The following is a 27743-nucleotide window of genomic DNA, read 5'->3' on the forward strand; positions in this document are numbered from 1 at the left end:
ATTGTCTTTTGAACAACCATTTTTGGTCAATTACTACTTCCCATGTGGAAATTTCTCAAGGCTGAGCCATACTGTGTGCACAGCTGATATGGTACAATCTTTCCTCTACAGCTGGTCTTGTTTGTCACCTCGGCTTACTTGATTAAGCATTTTAATCAGTGCTTTGCGTAAGACTGTGCACCTTCTGTTGAAAATTGTCTGGCTGGTGTTTAGCTGAAAACCAGTTGACTTCTTAACATCTTACTTAGATTTGGCCATTGCTCATTCTACCATTTTTGAAGGGTTTATAATCAGTATCTTAAATTCTTTCTTTCTTACCAAACAATAATAAATGTTCTCCAATAACTGCAAAATTCCGTACTAATAATATTGGTAAGCACCTTCCAATGAAGCTGCTAAGCTGTTTTACATTTAGCATAATGGCATGGAGAATATATAACATGACTGCCTCATTTTTGCCTTAACCTTTGACCTTTTTTCCTCTAAAAAATAAAATACTGTGTTTAGTAATATATTTATCCCTTATCTTCTGACTGTTTTGCTAAATCATCCCTTTTATTCAGCCAGATCAGGTGTTTGAAGCATTTTTTTGGACAAAGTAATTCTGCTTTTTCTCCCAGAGTTCTCAGGAAATTAAATGCAGATTATATTTACATGCTTTAGTTAGCTTCAATGTACAATTTAAAATCACCTTTATTCTATTCATCCTGTCTGTGTTTATATACCTCTCCCTTATGATATTAACATAACCCAGGAGTGTTATCAGTTGGGCATTTCTGACTAGATCATTGGCTGAGCTCCAGCTTTTTGCCTGGCTCTCTTAGCACAAGGAGGGAAACACCATATTTTGGGAAAATCTAATTCCGATCCCAGAGCCCACATCACATTGTCTTAGTACCTTCTAGAATTTTTTATTGATAAATGAGAAACAAAAACTCTCCAATGAATAAGCATAAGCAGAAGGACTTAAAAAAAATATATTTTTGCCTTATAACTGTGAAGAGAAGGCAAAGATTCAGTTAGATTATTAGTGTTCTCCAAGAATAACTACATATTCTCAAGGTGTATGAGACAAAAAATTCACTTTATCTGGGAAAAGATGAAGATACTGTATTTACTGGATATCCACTACTACAATAGCCAAAGTATATATTTACAGCTGATTTGCTTTAAATTTACATTACATCCCCTCTATATCAAATACATACTTCTAATTTACTAAAGTCTCATCCTCTCTGCCTTGACTACAATGGGTCATGTTGAACCAGTCCTTAGATTCCAGCTTCAGTGCCTCTGAATTCTCACTGTTAATCATAAGTCCTTGCTCATGAAATATATTTTAAAACTACTCAGCCCAGGACTGAGTAGCCTGTTTGTATGAGAACACTGTGACATTGTACCTGACAACTCCATTCCAATTCCTGTTTGAAAGACAGTCTGTTGAAAGCTAAGCTAGTGCTGATGCACTTGCATTTTAACCTAGGTACATATCAACCCAGGAGGCATACTGCTGGTTTAACTACTACCTAACTGAATTAATATGGTAACACTTCAAGCATAAATGACAAATATAAGTGATGATGCTCAGTATATCCATAATGCATAAAGCTGAAATACAGATTCCCTGATTTCTCTTGTCACCTAAACAGGAATCTCATGAAAACGTTCATGTCAGTTTGCTGAAAAATTGGAACAAAAATTTTACGGTTTATTTATGCCATCATATATACATTATCTATGTATGCTTGAAAACTAGTAATATCTGTAAACACTTTTACTAAAATTGAAGCTCCTCTGTGTATATTGGCAAAACTGTTTTATGACAGATGAAGAATGACATATGATTACAGTTCTAGATTAGCTAAAATTGGTATGACCTTAGGTCAAGTATGAAGTATTTCTCATGTAAAAATACAGTATATACAGGCATTTTCACTCTGTAATAGGACTTCCTGAATCCTATGCAAACCCAAAGTTTAATAAAGGTCCTTATCAGCTTTGAAAAATCTGTTCATTTTTTGATGGAAAAATGAGCCAAGAAAATAGTCAAAGATGACTGAAACAGGTTCTACAAAGAGAGTGAACTCTATGGGAGACAGGGAGACAAAAGCGTGGAAATGACAAAATACTAAAAATGAGAGTATGAGGTTGAAATAAGCTCAGTAAATTGGGATACAAATGCATAGTTGTGAAAGAATGGAAATCCAATTCAGGGCTTTAAAGTACACTGACAGATAGATTATCCCTAGATAAGAGAAAACTACAGTTTTAAGCTACATACCAGAATATTTCATAGGACATCTCAGGTTGACCATTCCTTCCTGAATTGCTTGAAAGAGAATCCAAACAGCTGTTCAAGTAAGATAAGAGGTCAACCCACAGCACAAGAACGAAGCCAAGCCAGACTAAAGACACAACTTCTGGGAGCAGAAAGTTCAGGTTTAAGATCCCAATGCTATCATATGTTTGAGAGACAGGCAGAAATCAGATACCACCTGAAGTTATTAATTATAAAATACTCCTAATTTGAGTATTCTGTAGATTTCACTTTCATGAGTAATTAAGATATCTTCAAAATACACAGGATCCAGAGCTGTCATGCGAATCATGGAAGAATCATAGAGAAACAATGTTAGTAATTTATAAGCTTTATTATATCATTGAATAAATATGCCGAGAGACTTTATTTGAGTCTTTGAGGACCTTTGGTCCACTACGCAGCAATGCTACAACACAGCAAAGAAATCTCTAAACTGTCATCAATACAAGCCAGGGTGTCTTCACAGTGGACTGCAATGTCATCTGCGTGTACATAACTTTAGTTCACAGGCAGCTGATCTAAAATGCTTTGGCCTTCTGAAAGACAAGCAGATTAACTTTGATGAAGGACCACAAAACACAGCTTTCATTTTTACAACCCAGGCCTGACATCTATTGTGCACCTTGTGCTTCTTATGCTGGGGTTTGCACATATGGATTTGATTTTTTTTTTTCCCAAATGACAAATGAAATGTAATGAAGGGAAACTGATTCATGATGTGAATTTTTCAGTACAGTTAATAGGCTAACATGCCATAATCCTGTATTTAGCAGACAGCAATTAAATTTAGTTTAGCATGAGATGACTCCAGAGTTTTTTCTTTCCTCTGATCAATGTTCTATCAACTGTTGATTCATTGGGGCTTCTTCTGTACTACTGTACAAACTGAAGTGTGACTAGCACTGTTGAATGAAGCTTGTCTGTGCCAGATACCTCTGATGATGTATCTTCACCCACCCCAGCAAACATGAAACTTTTGAGTTCCAATGATGTTGGACATAAATTTGAACAGCTCTTCAATCCTGTGTTGTAAAGCTACCTATCCCTGGCTTTTCACATAATTGTGCCTACTAGGAACCACTTTCATTACAAAAATAAGTCCATGAAATACCTGGGACAATCCTATGAACAATTTATACACAGAATTTGAAGGCAAGTTAGGGATCATGCAATGGAAGGACTAACTGCAGAATCTCATTGTTCAGTTTCAGTTCTTTAACCACACCACAACACTCACAGTCAGCATTTGAAAGCAATATTTCTGCCATTTTACTAAAATTGCTTCTTTCATTTCTGAAACAATTACCAAAAAAAAAAAAAAAAAAGCTGGCAATTACCAGTGACAGTAAACAGGATGCATTTAGAGAAGTTACTTGCAATCTGGTGCATACAATTGATGAAAATAATCAGAAAAAAGACTATTTGCTGTTTCACTGTAACAACCAATGTAGCATAAAAACAGCAAATGAGTGTTTGATTTCCTGTGTCATATCCTTATATTATATATATAAAATATATAAATATACGCATACTTCCTCTGCCAGATACTTATATTAAGCCCTCTTACAAGTAGAAAAAGGGGGATGTAGGCTTTTAAAAAAATAAATTACTTGATGAATTAAAGTTTTTTAAATTACATTAATGATTAGTTTATTTTTAATAGTGAATCTTTTAAGAGCACACTAAAAGGTGATAGCTACTTTTTAGTGACTACACATGCAAGTATAAGTTTATATATAAAGGATATTTCTTGTTTTTCACTTTTGTTTATGTGTATATCCTGTGCATAAACATAGGATTAAATATTTCATACACATACATCTTTCTGGCCCAAACAGAGTGCTCTGAAGATCGGACTGATAGAGAGTAACAGCCTGAAAAATGAACTTAGGTTCCAGTTCCATGAAGAATTTTGTATGAGCAGCATTTTACAGACTGCAAAGTCAAACGCAGTCAACTATCCCAGGTTCAAGCTATTGCCCCAGTCTCTAAGGCAGGGAAGTCTATTACACTGGATTACTACCACTTTCTTACTGAATGACCCTCCTGCTCTCCACCTGCCTCCCAAGAGTATGCCATCCTCAAACTGCTCTCACTGCATATCTTCCCATTCCTATAATGAAATAATGTTACCTAAAAAACAAACTAATTATCTCAAAGCTGAAGACTTTTTTTATACAAGCTCAGAGATTAATTGTGTTCCCTGTGGGTTTTTCTCCATTGATTCTTCCGGTTACACAAAATGATCTAAAAACATTCTTTGGGAGTCAATGGGAAAGCTCAATGTATGTCAATCTTCTGGCAATCTGCATTACCTCTACAGTCCCAACTCCACTGCAATTATTAGTTACAAAATAAATTCAAAATGCTGGGAAACAAAAATGGGCAGTGAGAAAGTGCTTCTACAACGGAAGATGAAGCAGAGCTGAAGATGTTTTGTTGCTGCAGAAGTGTTACAGAAGCAAAGAATGAACTGCTCCAAATGGAAGACTATCAGGTTTAAGTGCATGAACAAGCAAAACAAGGCATATTTACACATGTTGTTTTATCTATAGAATCACAAAAGTCCCCATTTGAGCACTGGGAAAGATATTTCTGAAGGGTGATATTTATAAAGGGCATTTCTGTGCCAAAATTCTTATACGACATCCTAAATATATGGTATATACACGTCTATACTATTTTTACAGCAGAATGCCCAATCAGCACAGACAGTATACGTATGGTTGCTCTTACTAGATTATTTTACAGTACTCATTCTGCTGTAGGAAGACACTGAAATAGAGCTAAAATATATTTTGCCTCTGCTCATTATTGTTTTTGTAACTGTTGCCTGACTATTTGATTAGTTTGACTGTCTTCTTTCGCATTGTAGAGTCTTTATATTTTTCTGATCCAAGAAGTTTCTGGCTTTTTAATTTTTGAATAATTTTTATTAGCACACATTGTGCAAATGTGTTACCCTTCAGAGAAAATCCATTAATCATAATTATTTTAGCATTTTTTAGAAATTTTATAGGGAACTTGCAACATTTTTTTCTTGCCTTTTAGTAGTATGATAGCAACAAAATTCCATCTTGAAAATAATTCCAGTGGTTTCTGACTACACTCCTTTGTCATTAACTGCACCATAAATTAGAAATCTAACAATAAATATTATGGCACAATGATTAGGAACAGATTAAGTTGTCAGTTGGAACATGACTAGCAGCACATTCCTATGGATTACATTGTTTTGTGACCTTTTCCACTTATGAATAAAATTGGGGACTAAAATCTGTAGTTAGCTTTCTAAGATCAAAACAACAATACTTTTGGCTGCATTTTAAGCCCTCTGACTTTGCGCTGAAGCTGATGAAGAGGGTTCATATGAGCCATTCTGCTGACTCATGCGTGTGGCCATAATATCTGAAACTGGTGGATGGCAGAAAAACACTGGAGAAGACACTTAAGAGAGTTCTGCATGGCCATGACCATCTTCATTTCCACACTTTTGTCTGACCCCCACATCATCATAATAATAAGAACATGTTGCTTTATAGCTCCTGGAGGATACAAAAAAAAAAATAACCAGACAAGCGGTACCAACCACACAGAAATGTTAAAGAAGGCAAATGTACAAAACCCATTTAACTTCAGCTATTAGAATTCAAAGGGACTTGCTCAGACAGCTCAGCCAATTTGCTATACTGTAGATTTCATTGCTTTTTCATCACAGCAAATATCAAATTATGGGCACATTTTGGACATGTTTTATTTTTTCTAGAGTTGTCTTTGCAGACATAATATTTGTCTTCTCTGTAAAAAACAGTTCAATAGGACCTGCATTTTAAATAATTTTCTAAGATAACAGTACTTCTTTGCCCAGAACCTTACTCCGAAAAGTATGGATTAGGACCATCCAGACATCTACCAGAAGGTAAACTGGCATGAGAATCTTCCTGGAAAAATCCAGGATGCTGCATATGCATGAAAAGTATATTTCTGTGGAACTGCCCTCGCAGTTAACCTTGCAAAGTTAATCTTGTGATGTTTGATACAGAAGAAAAACCTCAGCTGCTCCACACGTGGCAATAGAAATGGGTTTGCCAAACCAAAACAAAAATGGAGGAGTTTACGATTCACATGGAATCCCAAAACACCTTCCACTCATTTTGAAGGTTAACAGCAGTTCTAATTCAGGATCTGCATCTTGCCAAAATCAGTGGACAGTTACTATGAAAAAGGATGAAAGGGCTAAATTCTGCTCTCCATTACACAGCTGTAAACTTTAGGACAAGTCCATCAATGTGAATGTGTGGCAAGAAGGAAGATTATTTTATACCCACCTAAACAAGAACAGAGTTCAGCTAAAGACTTTACCATTCTTCCTGCATTCTTGTCCTTGATGCCTCAGAGCTTTTTGGTTTTTTTACTTTTGTAGATTTTAGAAGTAGTTGTGTAGTAAACGTAGATTTTAATGTAGCTGTATAATACGCCATCCTTTAGCCCAGTAGTTTACACATTTACCCAACCCTTTTTCCCATTTCATATCGAGCTTTCTAAATTCCTTTAGCTTGTTTAGACTTCCCTCAAGGTAGGCCTTCTTTCTGTTTAAGAACATTTGCACGCTGGCTTGAACAACAAGATACATCATAGTCAAAGCGACCTTCAAGCCCAGAACTTTGGAGGAACTACAAGGACTGTACGTGCTTTAATGAAGAGGAAGATGGGGAAGAGGGGGTCCCAGGACCCCTAACTCAATTTCCAGAGGGGTGTGCCAGGGGGAGGATCTGGGGGGACAGAGAGATCTGGTATTGGTTGGGATAATACCTTAAATTGTGGAACCCCCTGGACACACGAGCATGTGTCATGTGTATTCCCTGGGCCTCAGGCCTGAGATTAAACGACCTACTCTCTTTATCTTATCCTCTACACTAAACTGGTCTGGAGTCCTGTTTTCTGCGGTCTCTTAAGGCAACATCCTTCACAAGGCAGTCAGATTTTCCTGTTACAGTTTATTACACTCTCATCAGAATTGTTAAACATAAATTACAGATCTGACATTCTTGGTGTCTGTCACTTGTTCCTCATGAACAATATGTAATGCATATAGCACAATTAGCATCGATGTGAACGGCATGCTTAATTTAGGAACAGGTATGTTATAAAGTTGCTGGAAATGAAATACAGAACTTAAAATGACAAAAAATCTGCATTAACTACACAAAATGAAGAAAATTGTTCAATTCTAAACATGGGACAGTTTAAAAATTTAGATAAATAATTACAGAAATACCAACTGCAAAATAGTTTCTAATTATTAATTAAAGGTTCTACTTAGAAATATTTCACACATGATTTCCTTACCATCTGTATTTGTAAAGCCTGAGAAGAAGAAAATATAACATCATCTCATTACAATTATTTGAAGGTACTAATGCTACACTGTTTGAATCTAAATGCAATAGAAGTATTCACCCTCCTTAAAAACATATTCTTTTCTAGATGAAAAGACTACCAATATATTCTTTGTGTAGACTTGTCATGTGTCTACAAGCAATGTCAAACTGTATTTTTAGCTATGGAGTTTACTTAATCCCACAAGGCTTTATCTTTCCTTTATGTTGACAAATGAACAAGGCTGAAATACATGGGATCTGAGCTTCTGTCAAGATACACCATCTCAAAAGTCATTGTTCTTGCACACCTGTTTCCTTTAAGCTACTGACTTAGACACAGTTTTATTATTCTTCTGGGCTTATTACTAAATTCCTCAGTAGTTGCAATTAATTGCCTCCAAGCTTTACTTTTCTAAACAAGGTAAGAGAATGCAGCAGAAATATAACATGATACCAAGATGTGATGAGGTGGCTTCGGTAACTCTCATTCAACAAACATGACTGTTTTCTTGCTAGGTTTTCTTATTCCCATGTTCCTGTCTTTCAAAATATACTTGTGACATATTACCAGATTAAAGTTCAAATGTTACCTGCATTGCTTGTTAACATCTTTTAGTTATTAACACAGGCAGCAATTATTAGTAGTATTAAAATAAAGTTTTGGTTCACATCTCAGACTTCATTTTATCTTTAATGTTTCTCTGTTGAACAATGAAAAAACTCTACCAGCTCTCTGTTTCTTCTATACTAATAAACAGTGCATCTCAATGTTCTATAAAAAAAGTATTAATAATTTCTAACAGATAAATATGAAATTTTTATTCTGTTTTTTTTAAATAGATTTTTCCCTCAAAACTATTACATTCTTGGACTATATTAGGCCTTGGAGCTGCCGTAGAAATTTCTCTCTTAGAATAACAGTTTTTCCAGACATTTTTAATACACTCAAAATGTTGTGCATTTATCTATTTTAAGATAAATTTATTTATTTATTTATTTATTTTAACATAGATAACTTCTGCTAGACCTCATCTAGAAATACTTTTTCTGAGGTTAAATATACAAATCTGTAAATTTAGTAAAATTGCATCTACAATAATTATGTTCATCTTATCATCACAAGCCAAATCTTAGACTCCTTTCTAGGTTTCCATTTATCTTAAAATAAAAACCTACAACTGAACTTAGAGAACAAGGAAGTAAAAATGCTTGGTATTGTTCTGTACTACCAGGGAACTAACAGACTTGCTCTGGATGACCTCACTGCACAATCAGAACAACAGGCTTTTTTTCATCTTACAGAAATAATTAATCATGGGTCCAATTTGCCAGTCTGATGGTCCCAGTGGAACCAGAGCACTCCCCTCGGCTTTGCATCACTTCTGGTAGCTGGTTGCCTATTCCAGTCTCAGTAGTCTATGGGAGAGTTATGGGACTCAGACTTGCTTGGAGCTACATTGCTACCAGTGAGGAGACAAGTAGCCTATATGATTCCTTCTACTAGCTCTGGAAGAAGGGAGAGCAGGAAGAAGAAAGGCAGACACCTACTACCAGAACAGGCACGTATTTACACTCAAATGGTCAGGGTTTTCCTTTGTCACCCCAAGGCTAATTACTTAACTGGAACTGCTCTGGTAAAACAAAATAGGTTATAATTATGGGAGGGATGACAACATTGTTGACACTCAGTAGAAAGGATGAAAGAATTATTTGGATCAAAGATGAAAGACTTTTTTTATAAGCTGGGTCTGACTAGTGTAGAAAATCAGCATGCGAACACTGAGAATTCCTGAATTCTACCAACACGTGTAGATGTCCTTATAAACAGCAACATCTGTACAGTATAATGGGGATTTAAGCCCTCAAATAATTTAAATAATTACAGTATAAGCACAAGGAATATACGATGTAAAAAGGAGTAATGTTTCTCTTCAGTTGCATACATTTACACCCACTCCTCTCCCCTCCTCTACCCAGCTAGTCATTCCACATAGAAGACTATCAGATTGACCAAGCATGATTTCCCCTTGGTGTATTCTTCCTAAAGTAATGCATACAAGAGTCTTCTTTTCTCTCACATAATTTTAGAAGTTTAACTACTGTGTTTGATGACTCTATAACCAAGACAGCCAATGTCAGAGGACAGTCAGGTCTTGGACAGACTGAACTGCCCTCTGAACTGAGACCATTTGCAGTCTCTCTCTGCTATCTAGAGAGAAACACAAATCTGTTGACACTCTGCATGTAGGTGCTGCAGTTAAGCGCTTGAGTTAGCAAGTTGGCTTGCTGAACATAACACCAGGAGACAAATTCCTTATTCTCAATTTCCACATCCTTTCTGATCAGCATTCTTCACAAAATGCTCTTCTTGTTTTTAACATTTATGATGAATGAAGGGTTGCGAGGCTGCCTATGGAAGTCAGTAAGGTGCACAAATACTTGAAATAAGTCATTTGCTTGTTGCTACCAACAGAAGCCAGTGCAGAAACACCCATAAAGTACTGCTGTAATGTCAGAGGCAACAGCAGTGTGTTCTCTTCCTTTTATTCAGTGCCTGTGTGTGGCAATATATTCTCTGCAGAAAACAATTTTGAATAATCCTTCAAGGTCTTGTTAACTGCTTTATGTAAAAATATTTCAAGAGTATGACACAAAAACTGTTCGCACAGAGTAGTTAGTCTAGCTGTCAGACATGCTTGTGAATCTCCTCTTTTTACATATAGAAAAAGGATACACACACGTTTTTCTTAAAGCACTGATTACTTCAATGGAAATACTTTTTAGTTGTTATTTTCAAGCAAACTAAAAGCTAAAGAAAACACTGGAGAAGTATAGAAAACAATGAGATTACAGACAGGCTGTTGTTCCTTAGTTACGTAGACACGACCACAGAGATAAATTTGAACTACAGTTCTTAACAGGAAATTCTTTATCATCCAGTCAACAACTGCCATCTTATGAGCAAAGTGGAGAACACATAAACCTCAATCTGTGTACACAGAGAGACTGTGTATCCTGAGGCTGTATGGGACACACATGGTGCAAGAACTACTCCTAAATCCTGTCAAACAACTACTTCTTCCTCTTCACCCACAATGAAGATCACAATGAAATTAAGACATCACCTTACTAAATGTCAACTTATTTTTGGATGAAGTACTGAAAAACATACTTCTCTTCAGAATCTATCAGACAGAAACTTGGCAGCGGGGATCCACACACGTACGACCTCCAGACTGATTACTACATTTCATTGTATTCAAGAATGAAAAATATATACTGAGAAAAAAACTCCCACTGCTACAAAAAGCAGCTGCTAGTCTGCTTAGCAACACAAGCCACTGTGAACACATCATTCTGGCACGCTGGTCTCTGCGCAAACTCCCCCGTGATTTCAGAGCCCAGGTGGAGGTCATTGCCACAGTCCTCAAAACTCTCTGTGAGGCTGGCCTTAGGTCCTTGAGAGACTGTCATCCCCTCTGCAGTGATGACCTCTTCTGACAGCTGTGTTCCCTTGGAACAATGAAACTGTCAGCCAAGGGAAGAAGCTCAGCAATGCAGGAGACCTAACCTTACAGAAGCTAAATCTTGGTGAGAACGACTAAATCTCACCAGCTGAAATCCTCAGACCTTTTGCTTGCCTTCCTCAACAAGTTTTCTCCACATCCAATCAAACCCTGCAAAATGGATGGACAGATTGGATACCAGTCTTCAGCGTATGATCATTGCCAGATGCAAATACAAAACAGACATACATAGTGAAAGGAGTAATTTACTTCCATAATTGCTCTTGTGCGGTTCCTAGACTAGAAAAAAAAAAAGCCTTGGTGACTGCCTATCTACTCTGACTCAAACATATCTTATTTTGAGGCCAATGAAAACCACTGAAAACTGAGCTTCAAGTCATTCTTCCCAATTCTGTGTTCTCTGAATTAGAATTAGTGGTAATTAATTTTCAAATAAATTTCTTTCCCTAGAAAGACAATAGTCCTTCCCACTACCAAAACCACTTCTCTTTCCTTCTCCCATAAAGCGCTTTTACTTTTACATTGGGGAACTACTCAAAAATGATAGGAAATTCAAAGCAGTCTTCTTAAAAGTTCTATGTTTTTAACAACACAGCGCTTGAGATGGGCAGAAAAATTTCCTATTTGGTATTTTTGTAAGAGAACAGGAACATTCAGTCTCAGAAAAATTTTACTCACTTTAACAAGAGTGGTTAGCATCTGAAAGAAAAATAGCACAGGCTGTCATAAACATTTATTAGGATTAAAAGGAATGAGCCTGAATTTTTAACACTCTTCTCATACTATCATGATGTCATACTTAAGTCACGGACTTTATCCTTACCTGAGATATGGGTGTTACTGAAGAAAAGTGCTGCACAGACTTAAAAAATGTGCCAGCTGGTAGAAGCAACAGGACTGACTATAAACCTTAGGGTAATAAGATTACCTGGCATGAATACAAATGTATATAATTCACTCAGGGGATTACATTTCTGACATCATAAACTACAAGAACACTGCCTGAATGCTTTATGGACAGCAGCATAGCCCCAAGAGCAAAATCAACACTGCTCTCTGAAGTCATTCAATATTTTACATAGAATACACCATGAACTCTTCAACATTTGAAGTTCAGAAACTTTTAAAAACACAATGAATAATTCAGTTTTTCTCTCAAGTGACCTCAGTGAAATGATGCTGGGGACTGGATTCAACACAATAAGCGAACTGAAAGTGGAGCAGCATCCAGTAGTGCTACAGCCTAGAAGGAGTGGGAGCTCTCTTAAAACTTTTAAAGCTCTCCCCCTCATTCCCTGGTGTGCAGGCTTGATCTATACACTATTTTTTACACAAATATTGCTATATTGGTTGTGGGATGATCATTCTCATGTTGTCAAATCAGTTTTGAAAAGGGTGCAGTTATATTGCTATAAACATGTGTGTTGAATCAGCCTTTTCTTTTAAAAAGATCTTGGTTATAACTTCATCAGGAATAAAAGGGGTTTCTGACTTTATTAGTACTATATTGAGGTTTCAGAGGTCTTTTCCAACCTAGTTGATTCTGTGATTCTGTAATGCTGATAGTTAGAACCCTTTGCACAGATGTTCACAAGCTATAGCCATGTGGATGGCACACTGAGTGCTTATGTAAGCGAGCCATGTTGTTTTGCTGCCTGGTAATGTTCATTAATGAATTGTACACAAGTTAATGCACTGAAGTAAGTAAGTACTTTTTTTCTGTGCTACTAGTAAGTTTTAGAATTTCTTTTTACTTAAATACAAGTGATTCAATCTGCTCCTCTTTCAAAAATGAACCAATCATTTGCTACAATTGTACACTTAATTTGAAATGCATTATGTTTTTAGCAATTAATTTTATTTAATTAATCACAGTATCTAATGCCAATCTGAGTTTTCTCTGACAAGTCAGCCCTACATTACAGTGTTACAGTCAATATATTTCAGTCAGCACCTGTGCTTCACTATCAAGAGCAGGTGTAAAGATGGCACTTAGTGCCATGGTCTAGTGACCAAGCCACCATTTGGTTGCAGAAATCCTACCTTCATTCTCTGGGTCAAGTATTAACCTAAGCAAAATGCAAATATCCCCACTTCCCATTTCTCCCATAGTGAAGACCATGTAGCAAACGGATAGCTTGGGACTTTTTTATTGTTAGGGAGTGTAAAGCCATACAGGTATAAAGCCTGTTCCTCATGTGCCATGGATACTCTGGAGGTCTATGAGACATAAAAAGAAGTGCATGCAAAATACTTCTGCAGTCTAAAAAGTATGGGTCTGCCTGATACAACACTTAAGTGTCATAAATTGAGCTGTGCCTTGCACTAATGGTGAACCTCTGCCAGTGATATACTGATGAAAACATACTTGCATGCTTTGTCTTTATTCTGATAATCCTTTTCACAAGACCCTGTCCATAACAAAGGAGATTATGTTGCCTAAAAACTCTATTTACGTTGTTTCTTTACCATAAAATTGGGGTGTTGGGTGGTAAAACTAATTTTGTGACATCATATGATGAGCCAAAAATTTAAGCAAACCACCTAAGTTCACGTTAAGAGAAACGGAACATGTGCCTTGATTCTCTGCAACAAGACATTCGTATAAACTCCATCCCTTAAGTAAAGTTACACAAGCATAAAAGGAATGCAAAGAAGAAGAGAAGACAGGCTCAGAAATGAGCACAGAACAAACTGTCATAGAAAAAGACAGCTGAAGCCAGGAGAAAGGGAAGCAAAGTCCAGGGCATTAACCACTTGGAAGGATCTCTAGTGCACATACCTGCAATTTCAATTTCCCATTGAAGAAATTATTCAGTTACTTTGCAGAGACAGATACCTTTTAGATGCATTGGAATGCTGTCATTAACGGGGATAGGGAAAACAATTTCCCTTAAATGAATATAAAGCTACACCAGGCTCTTGTCTCAGTTCCATCACCAATTCCTTTTTTCTCTTCCCTTTTCCTTTGTTTCAGTTTTCTATTGTAAAATAGGGACATATTAGCATACGTATCTCCATGAGTTGCTATAAAGATCAATCCCTAGTGTCTGTGAAATGCAAAACCTTTTTTATTACTGCAAGTGTAGGAGGCAGTGATTTCTTTTGTGATTTGGAGAAGTGTAGTACTGTAAGAAATTACAAAAATAGCTTTTTAATGGAGGTTTTAAAAGTACTTACAAAAGTTTAAGTGAAACTTGACAATCTTTCTATCCATTAAAAAAAGTACTTCAAGAGCCTACTTCAAGTAATGTAAAAGAACAATAAGAAGAGACCAAGAAGAAATTAGACTCATCTTACAGAGTGCCCTCTATTAAATGAACTTTTATAATTAATTTTAATTCAAATCCATTTAATTTTTTAATATCTCATTTTTTAAGAAGCAATTGTGTATTTTAAGTCTGATACAGTCAGCAGAATTGCATTGAAGTTAGACTTGGGTTTTGGCAAGAGATTTTGGAAGCTGACCTATCTGAATTTTTTTCAGTAGAAACTGTGTTTGAACATACTGAATTTTCAATATTTATTAAGCACAGTCACAACTATGGATATAGAAAAAATTACGTTCTAGCTAGGGTATCATAAGTCTAAGTTTGACAGTTCCAAAGTGTAGAAGAAGGAAAATGCAAGATTTTGGTGAGAAGGGAAAGGTAGGAGTATTTGCTCAGGGAAGTGTCTGCGATTGGGGAAGACCTAGCATGGGAAAGAGCTCTTTCCCACAAATGGGGCTGTGTATGTTCTCTCTGTATAGAAGTAACTCCCCTGCTTCAGGGAGACAGAAGATCCTCAGACGTGCCTAGGGGCCCTTGCTGGGAATCAGTCAGGCCATAAAACACAGGGGAGAATACAGCCTTGAAAAAGTTATGTGCATGTGAAAGATGGTGTTATAAAAGCACCAAAATGGGTATCCTGCTTTGCTTTTTTCACCCGCTGCATGAGCATTCAGTGATGTATTGCAGTGTATTAGGGTCTCTGACTACAAAAATAAACATTTCCTTAAAACCTTAGCTGTAGCCTAGTGCCTGGGGTTACCTGTGTGCATATCAATTCCCACACTAAGACTTCTGCAATTTAGGCTCAGCTTTACTGTTATCTTCCAAATAAGGTAGAGGTAGTGATTTCACTGACAATTCAGGAATCCTCAATCAAATCAATTCAAGGTTCCTAGCAGGGCTGTTTAAGAGAAGACTTCTCACACCATATTACAACAAATTCACATATTATGCAGCACTGCATAGAAAAATTAATTCTGCACTGTATTTATACAAGCACTTGCTTAGTTGCTCTCCCAGTACATTCTGGGTTGAGTTATGGTACCATATTACAGTAACATGGAATACAATTTTTAAGGTAATGTAGCTGTTGTGAGAATAATCTTTCATTTTTAGGCATAATTCAAGATAAAATTAATCGTATTCTGTTAACTTGAGTGTTTACATCATTACTTTCCGGCCATATTCTAAATAAATTTTCTCTACAAAACAACATCAAGGTTTTTCAGGTGAACACCTACCCCTCAAAATAATGCAAATTAATACTAGCAATAGTCTTTTCCTTAGTTTACCAGTTTCAACCACACACTTCCTTGTAGAGAAGAATGGATTGTGTACAACATAGGCAAGACTGCTGTGATATGTTTTTTCACAACAGAACATCCTTCTTTCCTTTTTTCCCTTCATAGAGTGTCTAATAGTTCATTCCACAGATCCTAAAGGAATTCAGAATTAAATACATGCATCGCTGTGTACCACTGCCATCTGCTGCTAATCTCCCTCTGTGGATACAGAAGGTCCCCTGAAGTTGTGTCAGGGGAGGTTTAGGTTGGATATTAGAAAAAGGTTCTTCATCCAGAGGATGGTTGGGCACTGGAACAGGCTCCTCAGGGAAGTGGTCATAGCACCAAACCTGAGAGAGTTCAAAAAGCATTTTTACAATACTCTCAGGCACGTGGTGTGACTCTTGGGGATGGTCCTGTGCAAGGCTAAGAGTTGGACCTGATGATCCTTGTGGGTCCTTTCCAACTCAGTATATTCTGTCATTCTGTGAATTTCAGTTTCAGCAAGAAAATTCTTTTCTTCCACCAGTCAGTGAAAAAGGTTTGTGCTTGCAATCTCATACAGAACCAGACTGTTCCAGAGAGGAAGTGTCCATCTTAGAGACTCCAACAGTTTACACATTTGCCATCTGTACTCAAAGATCTTCAGTAAGAACATGTTATTTCTAGAGTCCCACTTCTGCAGCACTTCTGACACCCACTCATTCACACCATTTTTAAGGAGTACATCATGTCAGAATGCAGAATTGCTGCATAGTAACTTTAATTTATATGGTACACTGACTTCAGTTTCTAAATACATGCAACCAGGATATATGAAAATCTGCTCCATAAATATTGTCAAGAAGCAAATACAGTTCTACATTAAAAAGAGCAAACGAGTTTGTGATAATGATGAAGATAAAATAGAGGACTCTGAGTCTCATTTATAGCTGTATGGCTAATTGAAGCTACAATACAAATCAGCTGGACAAGACTTGAGTTGCAGGAAAACATATCCTCTACAACTTGTCTTTTGAAAAAGATGCAGCTACATGTTACATCTACAATATTTGGAAAACAGAATAGCTCCCATTAATATTTCATATGATCTTTCATACATTTTTAGATAGGGATCTAGATAGAATAGAAATGTGTGTATATGTGTATGAGTTCATAAACCTTGAAATTAAAAAAAATAGTGGGGAAAATTTCCCACCTATTTGAAAGAACTCCCAGAACTACTTTTGCTTGTCATTGAAAGATGTCAGCAGCTGCTTTGGAAAAACACTAGGATACATTTTGGGGCTCAGCTTTGGGGCTTCCATTTCTTACTCTTGAGTTCTGAGGCAGAGCTTGCTGTGGCCTTCTTCAAAAGAAAATCCTGAGGCTTTTACTGCTACCTATACTAAGCACATGTTTTAAAGCCCAGAAAATGGTTATCAACCAGGATACCTGCTATGACAACGAGTTGAAGAAACTCACTGGCTGGGAAACAGACAGGGATGAAGTAACACCTCTGGCAGTGCCTGGTCAGAATTGAAATGACAAGGTAACAGGGGAATACAAAAAAAGATCAAGCTTGAAAAGGCAGATAATTATAATCTAGAGCATACGAACAGATGGCAACACCATCAATCAATGAATAAATAATAGTGCAATCTGACTTGATGGGACAATTCGATGAACTCAGATGACACCAGGCACATTCCACCTTATATAACTAACTAAGTGGCAGTCATGAAGCAGAGCAGGATGTGAGCACATTCATAACCTATAAAATTGAAAATACAAAATTAGCAGGTCTTATATGACTGGATATATTTGAACTACTATTGTGATGATGAATCTATATGTGGGTTATCACTTGGAGATAAAACCACTATTTACAGAATATCTCTGCAACCAGACTGGCCTTTAAGAAGAGGAATGAAAAACAAAACAAGGAACACAGATGAACAAAAAGGGCAACTTGCATTGTTCATTCTTCTCTGAATGGAAAGAAACATGGTGCCATTAATAATGTTATTAGTCACATATCTGTGCAATTCTGGCAAGTGAATTTAGTAACACGTGTCATCCACTTTGCTTCTTCCAGTTCCTGTTTTATAGTTTAATTTCAGTTCCACTACTGAAGTACAGCAGAGTTGTTAGTTGTACAGTACTTCAGATGCTGCTGCAAATTCAATTACAGTTTTATTTTGTCATTTGATATGTCAGTGGAATAGAAACAATCAAGAAGATTGACACCGATCATAATCTGAATTGTCATGCCCAATCCTTGACAGAGGCATAAGTTAAAAAAGGTGTCAGTCATTTAAGACTCCTGACTCTCCAAACTACCCTGTAATGTGCATCAGAATGGTGGATTCTTCACTGCTTGCAAATAAACCTATACATTATTCTTTGCTAAACAGAATTTCCTAGATAAAAGAATTACTTTTTAAAACTCACATAAATTTAACAGTGAACATTTGTGGCTATTATTTTAGTTTAAAAGTTACCTACAAAATCCAAGGTACTTTATTATTTTTAATGATGATGTTATGTTTTCTTTCAGCATATATTTTATATTGGTGTCCTTTCAAAGAAGATTTCATTTTTTATTCACATTAGAGTTTTATTTTCTATTTTCAATGCCATAATTTAGTGTATCTGCTATTTTCAGCAACATGTTGCTCACTTTGTGTGAACATGCCCTAGTCACAAATACACATTATGAGAGTAAATAAAATGAAGAGGTAAATCAAGATAGTTTCTGCACAGTAGTAATGAATCCTTCATTACTCTAGAATGTTGACATAGTTACGTCTCAGAGCAGATGAGAACAAGCATAATATTCTCTCTTACTGGACACAAAGAAAGCACTTCAAAATCATTGATTACCTTGCTCTCCTATTCTACAAATAAAGGTGTTTTTCATGACCACAATGGCAACAGTCAAACGGAAGTATCTCTTAACTTTTGTTCACCTGCAAAATAATGCCCAAGCCATAAGACAGTGGGGTGTTGATGGACAAGGACAGAGAAAATTACTGATAACGAGGTTAAGATGAACATGAGGAAACGAGCTCACTGTCTTTCACTGATAAGCCACATGAAGATGGCTCCATACTGTTTCATACATTCACAGCTCCTGAGCTGTAACTTTGTCTTTCCTGCAAACACCACTTTCACGGCCACCCAACATCGTCAGAATACCTCTTTAATGGCATCAGGAATGTCTGAGGTTGTGGAAGGAGTGCTAAGTGCCTGGATCTGTAAATATCAGGAATGGGGATATTTCATAACAGAATTACTGAATGAGGTCAACAAAGCTCACAGATAAAGGAGATGTGGTTGAAATAGGCTAACTTGAATTTTCTAATAAGCTTTTGAGAAATTCCTCATCAAAGGCTTCTATGAAAACTCAACATTCAAAGCTTTAGGGAAGGTCTTTATGTTGATAAATAACTGGTTAAAAGACAGGGAACAGAAGGTAAGTAGGTTAGCCAGACAGCTCTAGCAATGGAGGGAGGTCATCAGCAGAATTCCACAGGGATTCGTACAAGGAATGCAGTTATTCATCATATTCCTAAGCAACCTGGTAAAACGGCCGAGCAGTGAGGTGAGAAAGCTTTATAATGATATTAACTTATGCACAGTGAAAAGGATGATGGCTTGCTGACTGTGAAGAATCAGGAAAGATGCTTATGGAAAAAAGCCCCTAGGCAATAAAATGGCAGATTAAATTCTTTGTAGTTGAATTCACAGTGATGCACAGAGGGCAAAACAATTCTGGGATCAAGAGTTATTACATACACAAAACTGCATGCATTTTGAGAGAGCATTAGAGGACCCTACCACATATCATTGGTTTGTTCTTACTCTCCTGGTTGGCTTCTGCTCATAGTCACGGTTTGAGGCAGGATACTGGTTGGATGGATTTTAAGGTCTGACCGGGTTCAACTGTTACGTTCTTATAGATGTAACCTGAGTTCTAACATGGTCTACATGACAGAAATACCTTCTGGCTTGAGACTCTGCAGAGTTACTGGGTGCTTGCATGGCAATAATCATTAACTCAAACCTGTCAGCTATGGATATCAGTAGCATCAAGGACCCTATGGATAGGTTTCAGCCCTCTTGAGCGTTCTTTATGAACCAGCCACAGGCCCCTCTAGTGGCTACGCTGTGATCATTCATGTAAGACATTTTAGTCATATAAAATGGGAAAATGCAGAAACCTTCTTCATCAGAGGATGAAGAAAAAAGGTGTTCAATAGAGAAAGTGAATGAAAAAAACAATGACAAAACCTATTTCTTTTACAACTAGCAAAGCCAGAACACAAAATGGTGTGAGATTTGTCCTCTGGAATTATAAGACTAAAAACCCTTCCATTTGGCCAGATAAGTACATTTCCTGGAGCTTTTACAGCTAATGCTGAAAATCTCAGAGAACAGAAAATCCTTCTTGTAGAAGAACAGATAAGCTTTATCAAGAGGAGCAGCATTCCACCACAAGTTATGTTTCAGGATGTGTAGGCATGATCACCTAATGAAGTGACTTCACAGAAGCCTAGGCAATTTGTGTATATGGGTGTCATTATCCAGTTCCACTAATGAGGAAAGGCAGGTATAGATTCACCACTTAGTAATGACCTTTTGAAATCTCAATTATATGTCCTGAAAAGAAGTCTACGGTAGAAGGTCTCTACCTTCATATCACCTACCTACCATCCAAGTGGATACAATGTGTCTATATCAGGTAACAAGTGGTGATCTATCACCCTGCTATCCAGACTGTGATGGAAGTACTACTTCCTAACTTCCTACTAATTCCTCTGCTAAGACCATGAAAGACAGAAATAGTCCTGGGAGTCTTCATGGTCCCAAGCAAGGGAGGAATCAAACTGAAGTCAAATGAAAGTGTCAAAAAGAACAGTCGGGAATTGCGACAATGGTTCAGCTTACGCTCATTGTGTGAAGTACTCTGCTAAAAGCACAGTGCTGAGAAAATTCTTGGTTTCTCCTTGTTAAAAAGAATATGCTGGTACAAATGTGGTAAATACCAGTTTGATGAATAAGATACTAAGCCATCCCTTGAGTTTATCATTGTTTTTTATGATAGGAGGAGGCAGAGACTCTGCTGCTCAGTGATTTCTCAAATGTTCTCAGTTCTCTCTAGCAACAACCAAGGGAAAAGAGAATCTCAATTAAATTACCTTACAGAAGAAAGGTAATCTCTTGGAGGATCTCTTGTCAAGAGGATCAACCTGATACATTCACAGAGATCAGTGCCAGACACTGGCCGAAGATGACTGCTTCAGCTTCTGCTAATCTAGCAAGCAAGGTCTAAGAAAGATGTAACTTCTAAACTTCTACTGTTTAGACTCTTACACACGTATGTAGGGTTTGTAGGCAGGGATATGTCTTTAATGTAAATGGCAATGACAGTTGGTTAGCAAATCTCTCAATGTGTTATGAGTATCATTCATAATGCAGGGCCAATATGCAAATCTTTGGAGAGCCCAAAAAGCCCTCACTCAAAGTGGAGAACAGTTTTGACAATCTAAAAGCCAACAGTGACTGGAAAGAAGGAGGAGAGCAGGCTGTTCCACTTCACCAGGAAGCTACAAAGAACAAAGGAGGCTCTGGTTGTAGTCTGCCCCATGTCACTGTTCAGTGCCACCCATTCCTGTAGTTATCCTCTCAGCATGCCTTACCACACATGATCAGGTTTGTGTCACAAAAAACACAGTTGCAGCAGGTTGCTCATCTTTACAGAGAGGCCACTCAAATTTAATCATCAGAGATTCTGCTCTGGAATCAACTCCTTTCCTCAGCTTGCTTGCACACTCCCAGAACACAGCCATAAGTGCTTGTTTATAGGCTTGTCTAGGTGGGTCAGAGGTTTCCTACTGTGCTAAACCCTGTGGTGTCTGCCTCAAACACACTCTCAATGAGAACAGAATGCACTTTTTATGGGAGTAGGAGGGCATGTCAAAGCAAGTGCAAGATATACTTCTGTGGCTTCACAGAGGGAAAAGTGAAGCAGCATTTAGTGTACTGAACCCATTTCCTTCATCACAGGCTTATTTAGAATATCTAACACTTAGTACAGATTTCAGCAACGATGTTTATTATTTGCAACTTTCCTGTCCAGAGGTACAAAGGAGAATCTCCTGTGCATCCATAGCATGGCCCCATTCTCCTTAAACACAATGAAAAGAATATTGCTGGTTTTATTTGGAATTCAGTCAGATCCTGTCACCAAACTAATCAGTGAGCTAGGAAGTGTTGAGGGGAAAGGCTTACTTATGCCTTTTCAATCCAAAGCAAACAGCAATCAACAACATATTTTCCCATTTCAATCACTTTCCTGATTTAACAAGCCACTCCTCATTGTACTAGAATAATATTATTGTTTATTGATTGCTCATTTTTAAAATGGAATCCCATCTGTTCTGCTTTATTTCTGCTTATTCCCAAAGTTTCCAATTAAACAGGGAATAAGATCTTAATGCCAGTATGGCTCAAACATAGTGAAGTGAAGGCTACATCTTCATTTTTATTTTCTGCTTTGGAGCCTATGGATGGGTAGTTCCTTTAAAGAAAATTCTTAAACAGTAGAAAATATAAGCACTGCTGTGAATGGGAAGATGTGCATAGGTCCCTTTACAGGTTTGTTGTTTTCTTTCCTGTTTCAAAACAGGATGGGGAAACTTTGCAAAATATAATACCACAGAAGACTCATATTACTTTGACATCAATTTCATGCTGGGCTTTACATGCAGAAAGTCAAGCAAATTCAAATATAAACAACATGACAATTTCTGTTCCTATAGCATAAGATAGATTGCTTAAGTTAGACCGTGTGGGAGATATGCACCAATGTACAGGCCCATGCACCAACATCTTCTCTTCCAATATCTTCTCTTACTAATACTTCTCTATCTGACATTGTAGCTTTCTTAGTTCCTAGGCTTAGCTGCCCTTAAACACTGTAATTTCCATTGACTGGTTCATATACTGTACCTAGAGATCAGCAGAGATTGTTGCAGAAGCAATATCACTATTCCCTTTTGCTTTGAAGATCTAAACACCAATCATTACATCTCTTAACTCTCTCCGTGCAATCAAAGCATGTCCTAAAACACACTGACCCTCTAATCCCATGTCCTCTGCTCTTCTGGAAAGCTGATAGAACCAGCTTAATTTAAACAGTCTCCTCTATCCAAACTGCCTCTATAGTCTCTCCAAGTCTCTCTCTCATTCTTCATTGATAACTCCATCCACCCCTGGAATCTGCTGTGGCACAATCTACTTTTGCCTCCACTGCTGAAAAAAACTGAGACAGCTTTAAGTACAGAGAAAAGATCAGGATTTTCATGCCTTTTGAATCGACCATTTCCATGCTTTATACAGGGTGTACATAACAGGTGTTTTTTTCACGGAAATGAAAAAAGAGGGACTGAAAAAAATCCACATTACCTAACATAGTGCAACTTGTATGTAATATATAACTGGAGCTCTAAGTCACATATCTATGATGAACCTGACTTCTCTCAATTCTGCTTAGCTTATGCATCATCTCTTCTTCAATAGTGGAATAAAGCTGTGGAAGCCCATAAGAAAAAAGGGTCAAGCTAAAAGTATGCAGAAGTACCCATGAATTTTATTATCGATTCACAAGAAATCTACATTATTGTCAACATTGGTCAATGCACCAATTATGCAATGTCCTTACTGTAAAGCATGTACAAATTATTTGCTCTGCACTTGCTTTTCATGGCCACCATTTCATAGAGCACAATTTGTCTTGGACAATCCACCGACACATATTGAACAGCATGTTGAAAAAATCCTTCATGCCTTTTTTTCCCTTCTGTCTGTTGTACAGTATGTTCCAAATACAAGGAGGATAGAAGACATTGTTAAAACGCAATTGCTAAAATTCTTACCTACACATTAGTGTAGGTACAAAAAAAGCAATCTAAAAAAAATTAAATTCCTCTTTTATCACTTTAAGAAATGCTTTTCCCAAACAATTAAAACATGCACATGCTTTATTTTGCTCTCAATTAGCTGTCATTTTCTGGTTCTCTTCCACTAAGCTGATCTTTGGCTTGCACATATTTCAGAATTAAGCCTTTGTAACAAGTATAATCCAAGTGAAAACGTAATTTTTCTAAATCCTAAATTAGATACAAACTTAATCTGATAGTTTCACATTGAATAGACTACCTTCAAATGCTGGCATGTAACTGGCTTGCTTTCTTTTTCTCTCATCTCCATTGCTCTTTGTCATATCTTTCAGTTTAATTTTGCTTCTCTTTTTAATCATTCTCATTAGACTTGTTTATCTTTAGCTGTTACTCACTGTTTTACCAGATAGCAAGTCATGATGTTATTTCGTAGCAAAGGAGGGCCTAACCGTGCTGTCCTAACAGCAGTCAATTGCAAAATTACCATTCACAAAACAAAAAAATTACATATTGCCCTGATAAATTTTAACTGAAACTCTTCTGGACTGCTGGCTAATTGAATGCCCTGACACTATGCCTTTGTTAATTTTTTACTTTCCTGGGTTGAAATACTTGAATACTTCAAGAAATTGAGTTTCTCCTCTCCTCTTTCCCTTGAAAGCAACAAACTTATTCCTTTCCTTTAAAATGTAATTATGTTTCTTACCATCCACGCTGTGACAAAATCTCCCATCCAAGTCCCAACTGCAGCCATCTTCATAAAATTTTCATTCCTGATGCCCATGAAGTCTGTTATAATGTATGCACTGTGGAAACAAGAAAGACTATAAGCTATACACATTTGCTTAATGCAGCTATAAAGAACTTGTATTAGTGACAAAATTTATGATTAGCTGTGAAAGATTTCCCATTTCTTTTATAATAACTTTTTCTGCTAGATCTGAGTCTTGACATAGAACTGAACTCGTATGGGTCAATTCCAATTAGAAATGTAATGTGAATCTGATTTTGAAGCCTGTGTCTCTTTTGAAGGTGTTAAAATAACAGTTGGCAAAGACTTTAGGATTATCTAGGGCTTCCGGAAGTAGAAATTGTTTTACACTTTTTAACTCTTCCTTTGAACAAATGGAATTGCAACATTCTCACAATCAGTGACTTTGCAAAAACTTTGTGAATAAAAACAAAAACCTTTAAGGTCTCTTTAAAAAGATAATTGAGCCACTCGACTTTTCACTCCATTAGTTATACAATCATGTTTCTTTTAACACAGTGCAAGCAAGCTTTGCAGAATTTCGGTGAGATGTCACTGTTTGTAGATTTATACACTGTATTTTCACAGCTACATTTTACTTAAATTCAAATTAAGCATTTCCATTCTGCTTAAATAATGCAACAGATAGGACTTAAAACCTTACATGATAATTTGACCTCTAACTTCAAATTCATTAAGATGCTATAAGGACAATTAAGAAGCGAAAGTTACTCGTGTTGAATTAAAACCTTTCTGAAAAAAATATATCTTTTAATATAGCCATATCCTTTACTAAAAGACTTTTACAGTGTTCAAGAAGAGGTGACTCTCCTCAAGAGCTATCACATTGAATAATGATGGCAATTGTGTTTTAACTTTACAAGTGATATCTCTGTTTTCAAGATGCTTGTAAATATTGCTTATGTAATGTTACGCCCATTTAGGAGTGTGCACAAGTGACATAGCTACATGTAAAAATGTCCTGGAACATTGTGCTATCCACTACTCAAATTCTACCATTATTATATACCAAATGTTGAAATGTCTAGGAGCTAACAGATCACATCCCTGTAATTGGATCAGTGCAAACTGATCCCACTTTCTGGGCCCGTTCTGTTAAAATCTGAATATCTGATCAGGACAGAAGGTCTTGCTAGCACAAATTCATGCACAGCAGAGTATAATTCTTAGACACACTTTAACATGTTCTAGGGAGAGAGCAACAGCAGAAACCAAGGAAGACTGAGAACAGCAAGTACACCCCTCACAGATACATTCTACCAGATGCTTTTTAACTGGAGAACATTTGGAATTCCTTTTTTCCTGCATCTTGGGTATGCCATTCATGTAGCACCTGTGAAGGCACAAAATTACCAAGTCTGCATTCCTTAAGAAGGTGTCTTATTCACAAAGAAGGCACAACAATAAATGTCATTTGTAAGGACGGGCCCTAAAATGCAAACCATATCTTAATCTTTTCCATCTATGGGAAACACATACCCCAGGGTTCTCACCTTTTCTTATATGCATTACACATTGTCTTATGTGTTATACCTCATTACCAGTGTACAGTAAGTAAACACTTGCACAACACTCCCATAAAACAGGCCACTTGGGTGACTCCTATAGCCCCCATATAGGGGGCCTGCCACAGCCACCCCTGGCAGGCTGCTGGACACAAGACAGGTTATCCAAAAAGGCTGAGAGGTCACTGAGCACTGAATATGGATATTCCCTAGTAGAAGATATATCAAACCAGACATAAGCCATTTTTTTTTAATAGCAATTGAAATTCTCAGTGCAATCACTTGTTTTTACAAATGTTAAAAGTATCAGAAGGCTTACAATAAAATGAGCTGGATACAATACTTAAATACACAGAAAGGCCTTGAAAGCCTCACATCATCCTAACAGTTCTTTTTGTAATTTGAAACATGAAACCATCCAAGAAGCTTACTATGAATTGTGCATCATAGTCTATAAGTAATGCCTAAATTAAATAAGCAAACTGACAGACCTTCAGTTAAAGTAACATATTATTATAAAGAAACTCTTAGGAACATAATCTGTGCATGATTTAAGTGCATTTAGTGATTAAAATACAGCTACAACCTTTTACAAACAGGGAGAATATTTTTAGCATTGTCATCTTATTAGAAATAGCAATTAAATACACTATTATTTTATTAACTGTTAGCATTACACTCAGTGTCTTTTATGCTCTCTGCAGTATTATTTTCATTTCAAAACTCAAACAGAAACTGATTACTTTAAAATATGGATTTGAGGTTGTTAATAATTTAAAGAAAATAAAAATAAAAAAAAAAATAAAAAGAAACCAATCCATTCAGCTTTCATTTTCAGGTTTTAGTTTAAATATAAATGAGAACAGTTGACATTTTCAAAGAAAGCCATGCTTTCCTGGTGATGTTATCAGGATGTATATTATAACAGTACCAAAAGTAAAATTAATTTTATTGTGAAAAAATATCCACTTTTTTTTCCTATCTTTAGCTAGTGATTAGCTAAATTGTTTAGCCTGCTTTAATTGTTTAGCCTGCTTCTTGGTTAGGACCCATGTTGGCACCTTGCAGAAGGGCTAGTAGCTGTTGGGTTCCAGTTAACTATCATGGTCAGCCCAGATTTTCTGTAACTTGTCAAAAGGCTTCTGTTTAATTTTCCATACGTGTTTTTGCAGCAAGGCACAATCATACTGCATGAACACCACAATATAAGGAAATACTGAGCAAAAAATATAAGGAAACACTGAGTGAAAAAAACACAGCAGTTAAAGCTCAGAGTAAAAAAGCTCTTCAGAAATAGACAGGATAAGTGTAAATAATTGAAGGCTGAGGAGCCAATATTTGTGAATATTACAGATAAAGGACAAGTTTGTAATTGGGATTTGAAAGCCTTTGACAGTAAGACTGTATTGATCTTTGTCAGTAAGACTGGAAGCTGCAGCTCTGGGGCAACTGCCCTTAGGAGGACAAAGTCTAAGGAAGGTTGACCAAAATTTTAACAGAATAGGACAAAAAGAGAAACCAAAAGAGACTTGACAAACACAGTTCGAAAACAAATTAAAAAACATATATATATATATGAAAAACATAGGGTACTGTCTACATTCATGTTGATGCAAAAGGTATGGTAATAATCATGAGTCAGTAAAAAGACAGGAGCTTGACATATTTGATCACTTTTCTGGAGTTAAGAGTTTTCACAGAACGGACAGCAAGGAAAACAACAGCATTAGCCCAGAG

General features: G+C 36.7%; 1 protein-coding gene across 7 annotated transcripts in view; it reads right to left on the reverse strand.

Moving 5' to 3' along the window:
• TMEM117 (transmembrane protein 117) overlaps positions 1-27743 on the reverse strand; it is a 211272-nt gene that overhangs the window by 102816 nt on the left and 80713 nt on the right. For all 7 annotated transcript variants that reach the window (XM_064655865.1, XM_064655859.1, XM_064655860.1 and 4 more), the window contains one exon: positions 24436-24535. In XM_064655865.1, coding sequence (XP_064511935.1) covers positions 24436-24535 — 100 coding nt within the window. The remainder of the gene's footprint in view (positions 1-24435; positions 24536-27743) is intronic.

Source organism: Pseudopipra pipra, chromosome 5, assembly GCF_036250125.1.
Source record: "Pseudopipra pipra isolate bDixPip1 chromosome 5, bDixPip1.hap1, whole genome shotgun sequence".
In the NCBI taxonomy this organism is placed as follows: Eukaryota; Metazoa; Chordata; class Aves; order Passeriformes; family Pipridae; genus Pseudopipra; species Pseudopipra pipra.